Here is a 13,042-nt window from a genome sequence, read left to right as displayed (position 1 = left end):
AGCGCAAAAGGTGCGTTTTGATTCTTTCCGTGCGGGACGCGGTCTGCGAGGTGCGTCCCTCCAGGCTGTCCTGTCTCCAGTCCCTGTTCCCAGTTCCCAGTCAGCTGCTCTCGTCCTTGCGGAATCTCCGCTGTCAGCTTGACGTCACTGACAGACACCGAACCTGGGGGCAGACGGGATGGTCGCCCAGGCAACACCTGGACCTTCACAGCTGACGGGAGGCGCGGCTGGCGAGCGGACAGGGAGCTACAGTATATTCGGCTGAACCGCTAAACAGGACGCGAGTCTCCCGAGTCTCAGCGTCTCAGCCTCAGTCCCCTTTAACTGCACTGTCCGCTGGAGTACTGTACTGTACCTCGATGTGCTTTGAAACGGAGTGCTTGTGTCTAGTTTATACACTGTGCGAATTGCAGGTTGTACAGTTTTTTTTTTTAAAGACGGATTAAATCTGACAGCATTAACTATCTTCAAAAGTACAATTTGAAAACCCTCGAGCTACAATCAGGTGAGCAGAAATATACGTGCTGAGAGGTTTTCGGATACTGTGTGTGATCCGTTAATATCGGTTAATCGACTTCAATAGTGGAGGAGGATGAACTATTTATGACATTGTTTCTGATTATCCTACGTCACAGTTACCAATTCTATAACTTCTCACGGAATAACATCATAATACTTTCGATAGGGTATTTTTTAAATTTTTGACATGAACGGTCTTAAACAAGTTTTATATTGCTTGTAGTAATCAGTGAAGTCGCAACTCGCAACTAATGTTAAAACAACGGGCTATAATGAAATACAAGATTTGAAAATAAAAGACAAGGCAAACAGCCAGCTAGTTTTGAATGCAATCCATGAAAGAGTTTTCCCAATCAAACATCTTTAACTGGGTGATGGAAGAGAAGAAGGTATTCGATGGAGATATTTCCAGAAGGAAAGTGTGACATTGAGTGATGTTTCTATGGCAGACAAAACAATCTTCCAGTTTATCTAACCATATCAATTATGTAACATATGTAAATTAAAATTTCCATAACCAATTTCAGTGTCAGAAGCAGAATGACTGAGTGTAATTTTGCATGTGCTCTATTTGATTGTGCTGATGTAAGAGTTTATAGACAGTTTTACTGGAGCTCATCAGTGCGAAACAGCTGTGCCTGCACATCTGCCTGCCTGGCTCATGATATATTGCTCATTGCTCATGATACAGAAGGGTGCATTTATTTAGGTGATACAGTACAGGAGGCCTCACCACAATCAAACACATGCTCTAGTCCAGCTCGGCAGCTCAATGTCCTTCCAATTACAGCCATCTGCACCTGCAGCTGTTGGAGAAGATCAGTGTGGACATAATCCTGCTTGTGAGGGGAACAGCACCGACTGCCTTTCCTAAATGTGCTTTGTATTGTCATATTATTTCACCTAGAAGTCTCCACAGTGTGGAAAGCCATCACTCCACGCTTACATTGTGTCAAATATGGTCAAACCTCTGTGAGACACAATTCTCCAGGCTCTTTATTTAAACAAACAGATTTAAATATTATGTTGTTTTGAACAGCCAAATTTATTTCTGTTTTCTAGTGTCCATATATTGGATAGATATAATATAACAATAACAATCTTCAGACACAATTCCAGACTACACATTTTCAGCCCATTTCTCCCTGTGAGGCAAATAGCTGGCCTAGCTGGTAAGCCAGGGAAAGTCCCTGGTGAGTCTGCAGACTGTTGCTCTTTATAAGCTGGGTTTGGTGCTTCAAATTGCTCTCTTTCCTCTTCTTTTCAGATGCTTTTCACCAGCTTAGTGCTGAACAGTAGACTTCTCACACAACCAGAGCTACTGTCTGCTCTCGGTCTGAAGGAGAGAACGAGGGATTTTAGACCCACAGCTGCACACTGCCTTCAGAGTTTAAGCATTCAGGACCACAGGCTCCATAATAAAGCAATGTGATCTAAGCACATCTAACCTTGGCTGTGTGACTGACAGCCAGCAGTAAACCATACATAAACTGTCCAGAAAATCGTTTAAGTGGTCTCACTTTACTGAGCCAGGAAATTTGTGGAATGCAGACAATCAATGAACTGGATCGAGCCTTCTCTATCAATTTCCTAACAGATCTGTGATCTTGGCTCGTTTTGGCTGTGCTCCAGAGCCAGCCCTCAGCACAGAGCTGGGCCGCATCCTGGTCTATGTCTTGTACAAGGGTAGAGTCTGGACCACGGGAAACAGGGCAGCAGAGGTGACTCAGCACTAACAGTATAAACGCTCTGGTCTGAGGACGTCTAGAAGACCATTTCCTTTTATTTAATTTGTACATCATATTTGTCTAGTTGCTAATTGCAACACTTGTGTGCAAATGTGAAATAAATTACCTTTATCCTCTGTAATACCTGCAACTATATTAAAGTTATCTTTTACTGAGCCTTTTGTTATATGTGTCAAGACCAAGTTAACATAATATCATGATGTTATAATTATATCATATTTAGTGACACGTTAGAGTAACAATCTCCTGATATCAATAATGCAGAAAGTTTTTACCCCCAAATCTCAAATCTCATTAGTTACAACCGTTGGTTTCTGTGACACCGGTCCAACAAGCAGTGCACCTACACGTCTCTATGAAATAATCTCTACAGGGACTCCCCTGGCTTGCAGAGTGTGATCCCAGGCTGCCACAGCACCAGGACCTTGACCACAAGTTACATGAATCCCTTTGTCTTGCCAGTCTCACAAAGCACACTCAGGCCTCTTTGCTCACCTTCAGCAGTGAAGAGAAGGTTAAACGGGAAGGAAAAGAGCAGCTGGGGCTGTATGTGCACAACACATCCTACTGTAACTGGAATACACACTAAATAGATCTGCTGACAACTACAATTTTAGGGCTATGGACATTTCCGATTCTGCAAAGAAGACAGCCTTTCCTGTGGGTTTGGATAACTGGAGCTTTTTATCCTCTAGTAAAAACGGCAAGGAAGCCTTTTGCCAATCTTTGGGGAGTAAGGCTTACAAACGCAGCTATCAATCAAGCCTAATATGGACCATTCATGCGTTTAGTTTGAGTTTTTGGGCTGTCACTGTTAATTTTTCTTCGCTATAATTCTTTGGGAATTGTATTAAGCTTAACGGCCAAAGATCAAAATGCATTAGGAGACAACTCGGCTAATGCTGGTTCAGTTCATATGGCAGTTCTCTGAACTTCAGGGCAGTTTATTCCAGAATAACCATGAAACTTGTTCATAATCATTATGGGAAAGGACATGTAGTCTCTCCATACACAGGCCAGCAGCTCCGGCAGGAAACTGGACAACTTTACAGCAACGCTCACCTGTCAAAGCTACACATCTCACATACATAGGATTGTTTTGTGATGTTGTCTGTTTACTACAAAAAACATGACCTTCACCTTGTGAAGGGCCAGCTATACTGTAACACACTGTGGCCATAATGGTTTCACTGCCCTGAAAACATGTCCTTGATAAAAGAAGCAAAAATAAAACAGGATTTTACCAACATATGAAGAGAACCTGGCAGGTACAGTACATGGCACTTAGATTTGTACTGGCCTCTCCATGCTCCTCACTGCATGTTCTACAGTCTGAGACAGCACTCCAAGCTCATTAGATCAGTCACAGTAAACGGTTTGAAAAAATATGAAAGCTTTTTGAGATCTCAAACTTTAAATGAAAATTACAAAGCAGCACTCAAAATACAAGTCAATGAAAGTCCAAATGAGAAAGTTTAATATTTATAAAAAATTATTTTATTTCTAAAAATACAATTTTTAACAATACAGATGATTGCTGGCTATACAAAGAATGTTCTCTTGTCTTTCATCTTTTTTTCTGAAAGGTAAGAAGATTCACAGAGTTGCCTGTCTGGGACTGTAGCTGATTAAAACAGCTCAGTGGGGCTTCATTGCTGTGAGGAAATGCTGAGAGTGAAAACTGTAGTGTGAAAAGATAATTACAATGATCAAGACAAAGAAAAGAGTTGAGACATTTTATCTTGATAAGCTGACCAACAGACCTTCAGCCAAAATATTTTCATAAATGGTTAAAAATCATGAAAGACTGGTGTTTCGTCTTCTCATCACTCTTTTATCTTTGTGGGTTTAAAACTGATGGACAAAGTCTTGAAAGAGGCAGTGAACAATAACCTTTTCAGCTCTCCTTGCAATTAATTTCAGACCTTAGATAATGTCCTACATTGCACAAAGGAGAAAAAATATCAGCAGTAAAAATGTTCTAGAGGTTTAAGGGAATGATTCTGTACTTCTTTTCTCCCTGCCTTTTAATTCTCAAAGTAATCACTAAACCAAGAGTGCATGACACTATCAATGCTATAATTCTACAGTGACTTTTATAGGGGTGAGTAAATCATACCTGTTCTGCTCACAGATGGAATCGTGGCATTTTCTCCATCTCAAACTAGGTTAGACATGAAGTGGCTCCAGCCATCCTTGGGGCCAGATGGTAAAACTAAACTATATATTACCTGAACACATATAGGAGCTAAACTGCTCCTTTTGCACAGTAGAGGGCACTATTGTATCAGAAAACCAACCACTTGGCACCTGCTGGAGTCCATTATTTCTGGCAAAATATTCCACATTTTTGTGTCTGTGGCTGGACAGGCACACAGATCAAGGAAGACCAGGTCACCAGCCTTACAAAGGCATCTGAGCTGGGGATGATTTCTCAGAGCGTTTGTGCACTGTGCATCCTGCCCAGCTTTATTTCAGGCAAATAGCAAACAATTAAATCTACACATGGAGACTTGCTAAGGTGATATGAGCCAATACTGTTGACTAACTCCCACTGGCAACAGGAAATTGTTTTCATTAGACAATCATTAAACCAAACAGGTAATTATCTAATATATAGGTTTACAGTCACTATTTAACAGGAACGGCCTAAGAGTTCATAAATCACCATTAAGCCTCTGATAAGCAGCTCAGCTTTAATTAGGCATAGAGTGAATCTAGCTACATGCTGTGCTAGACTAAGGTACTGTCTGTGAATTTAAGAAGTGTGAAGGGTGGCTGATTTGAGAATTATTAAATGCTGGCTTTATGCATTGTCGTATGGCATTAAATCGATTTCAGACTCGATTGTGATGTATGTAATCCGTTCCCTTTATTTGCCTTTCACTGTTGCCCCACCTTTAATCCACCTTGAGTGAGAATAACTATGCTTTATATGAGCAACAGATGCTACTAGAGCAGTGGCTATGAACTATGAACAGAAAGGACAGATCGCAAGTACAGGACACCAGTAAGTAGCGCAAAGTCTCAGTATAGAAAACACTTCAGAGCTGAAGTCACAGGGAACAAATAAAAAAACCTCTTATCCAGACGTGTACAGTGAGCTGCAACCAGACTTTGACTCTGACGTTCTTTTTCGACTTCTTGATTGACAACTGGCACTCAACATTAATTTCATATTTCCATGACAGAAAAACAGGACTGTATGATGCAGGTAAATCAACAGCAAGACTGAAGTCAGCATGAGGGGGGGGCAGAAGGGGCCACACCGATCGTCATCTTTTTATGCGGGACAGAAGGGCAGAGGCGTGTGTCCCAGTCGCGAGCCGCACTGACAGCACACCTGGAGATGGAGGTGAAGAGACAGAGGAGCCCCAGCGGCGCCCCACTGTGTCCGCAGCACTGCGCCGCGCTGCCACAGCTCACGAGTGAAGAGCAAAGCAGAGCATTTCTGTTTCTCTGCGTCAGCCCTCACCCTCTGCCAGAACCGACCTTTTCAAAGCGCAGCCTTAGGATGACATAAGAAGGGAAATAAAAAGCCATAAAACAACCATTTACATTTAAACCTAATATTCATATGAACACAGATTTTGAGCTTTTAGGAATAACAATTAGAAAAAATTGAGAATTCCCACGTACAAGAACATAGGAAGTACATTCATGAGGCTGGTGTGATAACTGACCTTCCAGCGCTTCTTTTCTGTAAGATGTGATGAAACTATTGTCTTTGGAATATACCACTGTACATCGTAGTGCACTTGTTCCACTCTGAGAACAAGAAAACACAGAAGAAGAATGAAGAGGTGTTGAAAAGATCACACTTGACCCACAAGGGTAAACCTGCCAACAGCTGGGAACGGCTTTTCCCAAACTCACTGTGTTCATTTCCAGCACAAACCCTTTGGGTCAGTCCTTTCTGCACTAATCAATCAGCCTTTACACTGAGACATCATTTTATGTTGCAGTAACCCATGTAGTGCTGATTACCCAATTACTTTGGCTTATTTATTGCATTTACTAAGCATCAAAAGAACATCTTTCTTTCTTTAGACTTATGGATAAATGCTTTTGGTTGATGACTGACTGCTCAAGAGTCATCGTGACTGTAGCACCTAATGACCTCATCAGCATCCTTGCAAGACAAGAAGGCAGCAGTAATGCCATGGATGCACTCTGTCAGACTGGAGCCCCAAGGAACAATTCTGGGAACTGGGATGACTTGTGGCATCTTGAGCTCAGACACCAGTGAAAAGATACCTACTTGTCCAGGTTCTAGTAGGGGTAAGGGGCACACTTCGACAAAACTGCATCCATTTAAGTTTCATTTGATGCTCAGTATACACACTATCTGTGTGTGTGCATACCTGGAAACAAAAGTACTGAGAAAAGTACCCTAAGGCTATTTAGTAATAAATACCTAATAAATACTTTATAAAATACTGAGTTTTAACTATAGTAATTTACCAGTAGTAACTGAGCACTCAGTCATCAAAGCAAGTGGTAGTCAAGATACCCTAGGTAACAAAGTTCACAGAACACCAATACTGATGCCTACAGCTCTACAGACTCTGGGTGGTCCTGATGTGTGTTTATATGTGTGCGAGTAAAATCTTTGAATGAAAACATATTGCATGTTTTACTTAAGCTACACGCCAAGGCTATGACTTAGAAATTGTCGTGACCTAAGAAATGAAGAAAATATAAAACATACACTACTTTAGGAAACTCAGAAGTGCAGCAAGTGAAGTGCATTAAACTTTTGGTTTCCCAGGGCTACAAAAATCAAACAACTGTTTTTCTTAACTCAGCCATGTAGTTGGCACTCATATGGACTCGGAGAAGACTACTGACTTCACGGGCCGAGCTGTATCCCCCCAACTCCAGCACGCTTTTCAACCTCCCTTCACCCAGTCTTTAAACATTCAAAACACCAAAGGACATGGAATCACAAGGGAGTTACAGTAATTCAAAACCAGCATTACAAAAATCACCTAGAACAGATTTTTGCGAGCATGAAAACACTGTATTTTTTAAGTGTTTTAAAAAACACTAAAACCACCTGATATGTAACTGAAACCTAACTTGGCTACAGAAAGAAAGATGGCCTTTCAGTATAAAAATGACCCAAAAGAAAAGAAAAGAAACTTCAGAAGATACAAAGGCTAAGAGGCTGTCCTCTGGCGGTAGCACAAATGGAGTTATCAGACGCTTTTGCAGAAGCCGAATGGATTGACGCTACCTGAAGGAAAGCCAGGAGGCTGGTCACGCACAGCCACCTCTCTCTTCATGAGAGATAACATCAATGAATGACACGGACTCCAGCTCCAGAGGCACTCTGCACACCCGCCTGTCCCCCACCCCAGTGAGGAAGAGGGGAGACGAGATTAGATCTAGATCAGCTCACCCTGCGGACACCGGCAGGCAGGGCTGGCTGGAGCACATCGACAGCGGAGCTGCTAGAGGCACCGGTTTGCTGCTCTCGGGGGTGAAAGTGGACCCCGGCTGGCTGCACCTGCGCAGTTAAGCATCTCAGACAGCCCAGGGATGCTGAACTGAATGCTGAATGTCCACCATCAAACCAATCATGTCTTCCAAACGAAGAGAAGCTCCTTGCCTTAAAACCATCCATAAGCATTAATGAATTTAAAAAAAAATGTTGAAAATAAATAGAACAAAAACAAACTCAATTGGAAGAAATCAATACATGATTTTCCCTTTTTCTTTTATGATATACAGTATCAAGTTTTTATATATCTAGTGACAAAATCTGCTCAGCAACAGTTAACATCCTGTACACCAAAATATTGTTATTAGAAATGAGAGACAAAATGAACAGAGCAAGAGAGAAAGAAAGAGATACAAAGAAAGAAGATTGGGACCACAGAAGCCCTGATCATGGCGTCGTCTTGTTTGTTATCCAGGCCTAGAGGCTCATCTTGAGGAAGAAAAGGATCCGAAGGAGTTCTGAGTCGGCCTGGGAGACAGACACCGGTGCGGAGCGCGGGTCTGGGCCTCAGACCCTGCCGGGCCCTGCCAGTCTGCCCGTCCTTCCGAGCGAAGCCGGGACCCCAAACCCACCAGGAGTGCCCGGCAAGGGGGCAGGTGTCTGAAAACGCCCTGCCCGTGCTCTGTCTCTGCTCCACGTGCTCCCCTCCTGGCGGCTGCCCTACGCAGTCTTGATGCCCTCGAAGCCACAGAACTTCCACCTCTTCTCCAGGCTGGCTCCCACGCCCGTCAGCTCCTGCCTGAATGTGCAGGGCAGCCTGCTGAGGAGAGCTTCCACCTCGCTGGCGCTGATCTGGACACAGAGCACAACGCAATGACTGAGGAAGGAATTCGACCTTTGATTCAGCAACAGAAAGCCCCATGAGTAAGATATCCCACATTACAAACCCTTAGAACACAAACACACACGCAGAAACGCTGTATAAACAGGATGTCTTTGTGCATACAGAACCACTGAGGGTAGGAAGGTTTTTTAAGTGACAAAACTGCTGCATTGTCAGTACAACTGGTTCTTGCACAAAACTAGATTAACTGTGAGCACAGACCACTGATTGTGACAAATCGTCACAGAAAGGGATAGGAACCCTTGCTCAGGTGTGACAAACATACAGTGCTGCAGGTAAATGTGGGCAACAGCAGATTCTAGGATATTAAATCTAGTTTGAGCTTTAATGTATGAAAGAATCAACATCTCACCCACAACGCCGCAGTAGTAATAAACATGCAGCAAGCGGGGTCATTCATCAGAGTGCTGTTCTGACAAGAGCATCGCTAAGGAAGTGTCTCTCCACAGACTCTTCCAGGCTGAGGTAATGTGATGTGACACAGGACTGAGACCGCAGTCTTAAAGTACTTCAGTACTCTGAGCCTTGTGGTTAAAGGAAGAGGAATCCATGATGCATTTTAACTAGCTGGATTGCACAGGCATAACCCACTTCCATGCTAAACACAGGACTGACGAAACATACTGATCATACAGCATTAAAATGAGATGTTTTTTAATTAAATGTTTTTTTCTTTACTTTCTTTAGACGTAAAATTATTTGGTGGTATTTTTGGGGTTTCAGGAATTTAATACCATATTAATTAAAAATAAAGAAATGGCTTGCTGGTGGCAGAAGTAATTAAAGGGAGTCCCTGAGAAGGAGCTCCTCAGACAGCTGTGCTCGCCCACTCAGGCAGACTCTGCCGGAGCCAGGCGAGTCGGAGGGAAGCACGACAGCAACAACACAGAGCGCTTTCGCACGCAGCTCTCCCATCTGACACTGCTGTCTTGCTTTTGAAGTACAGGGATTGGAAGTGTCGGAGGTTTTCAAGAACATGAGGATTTAGTACTTACAATTCCCTCAAAAAAAGGAAAGCGAGGTGAAGAAATCAAAGGTGCTCGACTGGGACAATACCTCCCCGTGTACACTCAACCCCATCAATCAACAACCAGGAAGCCCCTGGCCAGGCAAGAGGAAATGTCTCTTTCAAGATGACCTGTGCTTTATGTGTTCTATTCTACATGTATTCAGGGGCTTCCTTGTACATGAATCCTGGTGCTGAGGACCATGTGCCAAACTGTGTATTTAATGTACACAATCGTATTCATATAGAGTGTGCCGGCTAGACATTAACCCCTGGTGGCAGCACAGCCCGTCCAGTCTCGTCACATTTAATCCGTTCACTGTCAGGTGACACTGAGGGATTGCAGGATCCAGCAGGAGAAGGCAGGAGGAAGAAATGTCAGTTGCACCGGAGGACACAGATGTTGTGCCCAACTCTGTTTCTTTCTGGGCTGTGGTTTTCCCCTCTGCCTGCTGCCCTCCCGCAGCCTACCTTGGTGTCGAGCCTCTGCAGGTAGGAGCAGATGTATTCGATGCTGGCTCCGAAGGGATGGACATGGAGGAAGGTGGAGATGATACCTGAGAGAGGAGCAAAGAATCATCAACACAAGCTCGGTGCAGAGAAACAAACCCTGTTACTGTTAGTAACTGTGCTCTCTGTGCCCCCTCCTCTGCTGAAATCAAAGGCAAAGAGACAAGGGAGAAACAGAGCCTCTGCAGCTCAGATAAACAAGATGCCTAACAGACCAACTCAGGCATTCAGACATGCAACACATGAAACATCGAGTGTGGTTGTTTTATTGCTGCTACCCATTGTCACAAGTTCAGTTTGATTTCAGCTGGAGCCCCATGGCATAAACAGCAGTGGTTTGCAGTCTCCGGCTACACACAAACTTAATTGTCAGCATATTATACTGTACCTCTTTGTACATTTTTGAAGTAAACAAACCTGTATACAAAAAACATGCAGCATTATTTTAAAAGCTTTGCAGACTTTGTAATGGGAGACATATAACGTATTTGTAATACCAGTATTGACACTGGGATTGGCATTATTTTGTTTAAATTGTATTTGGTCATAGCAGCAGCAGATGTTTTCAGCTAAGAATGTGATGAGAGAGCAGAGGTATTCCCTGGGAAAGCCGGTTTCAGATGTAGTGGGGCAGCTCAGCATGCTTTGCTAAAACAATGTCACACTCACAGCACAAATGACAGCAAGCCCTCTCTCTCTCTGTGCTGTCGGTGTGCTGTGAGCAGGTGAGAGCCCTGCAGTGCTGCAGCACTCCTCCAAGTGTCTATCAGAGTGGAAACGCTTAATTATTAGTCTTGCACAACTAACATTAATTAATAGCAATTACAGGTGCATACGAAAGCATTTTATTTCCAAACCTGAGCTGCATGAGTATTTAATGTAAATTAAGGATTTAAAGTATCAGATTTGACACTTGAGATCTGCAGAGTGTTTTTTATTGGTTTTATTGACATTTAATTACTTAATGCTTTCCAGGCATCAAAGGACAGAACATGGGCACCTGTATGCTTCTGCATGATAAGAGTGCTGGCCAGCTGAGCCAAGGTATGAATATCTGCCTTTGCTCAACAAGTGTATTAGAACAGTTTGCTTGTCTGATGCTGAGCAGCAATGCTGACACAGAATGTCATACTCCTGCGATACGTACCACCAGAATCATGATGCAGACCCAGCCTCACTAAGGCTGTTGAACAGAAGGGTGGCAACTGCTTTCAATAAAGGGTAAGTTTAATTTGGGCTTTATTACCATGAGACATTTCAGAGAGAAAGTAACTGCAATGCAATAAGCATTTTTGCAAATGTTTCTTGCTGCAAACTTCTAGCTACACTATGTAAGGGATAGTTTTCCCAACACGGAGAAATATTTTGAAGTAAATCCAATATAATTCAGTATGTAGAGCAAAGCAATGAAAAGAGACAGACTTCTCCGTCTCTCACTCCCCGCTTGCTCATGAGTGATGGGTGCAGACACACGTTCAAAGAGCAGCCCATCAGCTTCTCCACAAGCTCATAGCTAATCATGGCACTCACTCTGGCGTGTGATGACTTCCATGCAGTGCCCATAATGCCCTGTCCTAATCCACCGCTGCCAGGTCAGATTCACACACTCCTCGTCTACCTGGAGAGGAGAGTCCCGGATCTCCTCTGTCCCTCAGCTGGGGAGACCACAGCTCAGTTCTAGGGTGCACCCCTCAATGAAACGCACTCTAGCCTCATGGGGATTATTGACAGGGCGCAGAGCTGACACCTGTGCTCCTGCCCCAGCCGAGAGAGCGGGAGAAACGAATCCGAGCTCATCTGTGCTCGCTCTCGGCTTCACTGTTCTAGCGCGTCTGCTGGCGGTGTTAAGGCCACGCTAGGGGGGCCCTGCTGTGACGGCGCTTACCGACGAGCAAGGCCTCTCTCTCGGACCGGACTGGGCCTGGGGGGCTCCTGTCGGGGGGGCTGTCCCGCTCCGCGCTGCAGGACGCCGCTGTCAGAGCAGCGCTGTCCTGCTGCAGGGGCCACGCACCGGATCGGCCCACAGACACGAGGCAGAGTTGGAAAAAACAAAAATAAATTAATAAGCATTTGAGGAAGTCTTTCCTGTACATTTAACAGCGGGGAAACGTCAAATTGGTAGCGCACAGTTCTCTGGCTGGTCATAATACAAACACTGTGTCTGGTGAGAAGAATAATAGGGGTGATAACCCAAAAAGCTCCCTGGTATTATTCTCATAAAAGGTGATTCCTTTAGCAACAGAGTATTTCTCGTTGCAGACTGCTGTCAAGCAGCAAATGCTATGTATTTATTTTTTCCTTCTTTTGTTCATTTCCTAGTGGTTTGAGGTCAACAAGTAGCAACAGAAATCATATCTCAACAGCTCGGAGAAGGCTGAAGAGTTCGAGAACTGTTCTTAGGTGAATCGCGACTGGTGAGACACTGAGATGCTGATAAGCAGTGCCTGAAGAAAAAAGAAGGAAAAACTGCAGTGAAAGGATAAAAAAAGTTTGCAAAGCAGGAGCTGACAGCATTGGTTTTCACTCCATGCGAGACGAAAAATCAAAACTTTAACACAATTGTGGTGTTGGCTGTGCTAATGATCAAGCTGTTGTCTACTGCCTTTGTTTGACAAGTTAGCAGGGGCTTCTGCATCTCCTAGCGAGAGGCAGCTTGCTGCTCTCAAGGATACACAACTTCAAACACAAAGGTTTCAAATGCCTGCCAGCACCTTGGTCTCCCAGTTCCCAACTCTCCCAGCTTACTGTTACCCTCGGAGGCCCTGGTCCTCATATCCCCCAAAGATCGGACAGTTTTGTTTTCTAACCCAGTTGTGTCACGGTGATTTATTGTCCAACAAATAACGTTCTTCGGCGCTTGATCGGCCTGTAACGATCTGTCATGTCGCTGGGAAAAGAGAGCAGGCAGT

The 13,042-nt window shown here is 43.9% G+C and overlaps 1 protein-coding gene and 1 long non-coding RNA gene across 8 annotated transcripts in view; one reads left to right on the top strand and one right to left on the bottom strand.

Moving 5' to 3' along the window:
- Nucleotides 1-415: 415 nt before the first annotated feature.
- On the top strand, nt 416-2,422 carry LOC107077916 (uncharacterized). The gene is made up of 2 exons (XR_001478894.2): nt 416-505; nt 1,787-2,422. It is a non-coding gene; the product is annotated as an uncharacterized lncRNA (long non-coding RNA).
- Nucleotides 2,423-3,741: 1,319 nt separating this feature from the next.
- Nucleotides 3,742-13,042, bottom strand: part of enox2 (ecto-NOX disulfide-thiol exchanger 2) — a 187,275-nt gene continuing 177,974 nt past the window's right edge. For 2 of the 7 annotated variants that reach the window (XM_015351686.2, XM_015351687.2), the window contains 4 exons: nt 12,019-12,127; nt 10,803-10,896; nt 10,095-10,180; nt 3,742-8,565 (listed from right to left, as the gene is read on the bottom strand). In XM_015351686.2, coding sequence (XP_015207172.1) covers nt 8,078-8,565; nt 10,095-10,180; nt 10,803-10,896; nt 12,019-12,127 — 777 coding nt within the window. In that variant the 3' untranslated portion in view covers nt 3,742-8,077. The remainder of the gene's footprint in view (nt 8,566-10,094; nt 10,181-10,802; nt 10,897-12,018; nt 12,128-13,042) is intronic. The other 5 variants (XR_011190298.1, XR_011190299.1, XM_069193812.1 and 2 more) reach the window with 5 other exon arrangements.

The sequence above is a fragment of the Lepisosteus oculatus genome, chromosome 8 (genome assembly GCF_040954835.1).
Source record: "Lepisosteus oculatus isolate fLepOcu1 chromosome 8, fLepOcu1.hap2, whole genome shotgun sequence".
NCBI lineage: Eukaryota > Metazoa > Chordata > Actinopteri > Semionotiformes > Lepisosteidae > Lepisosteus > Lepisosteus oculatus.
Note: the sequence above shows the minus strand (reverse complement) of the source record. Positions and strands in the feature narration are given on the sequence as shown.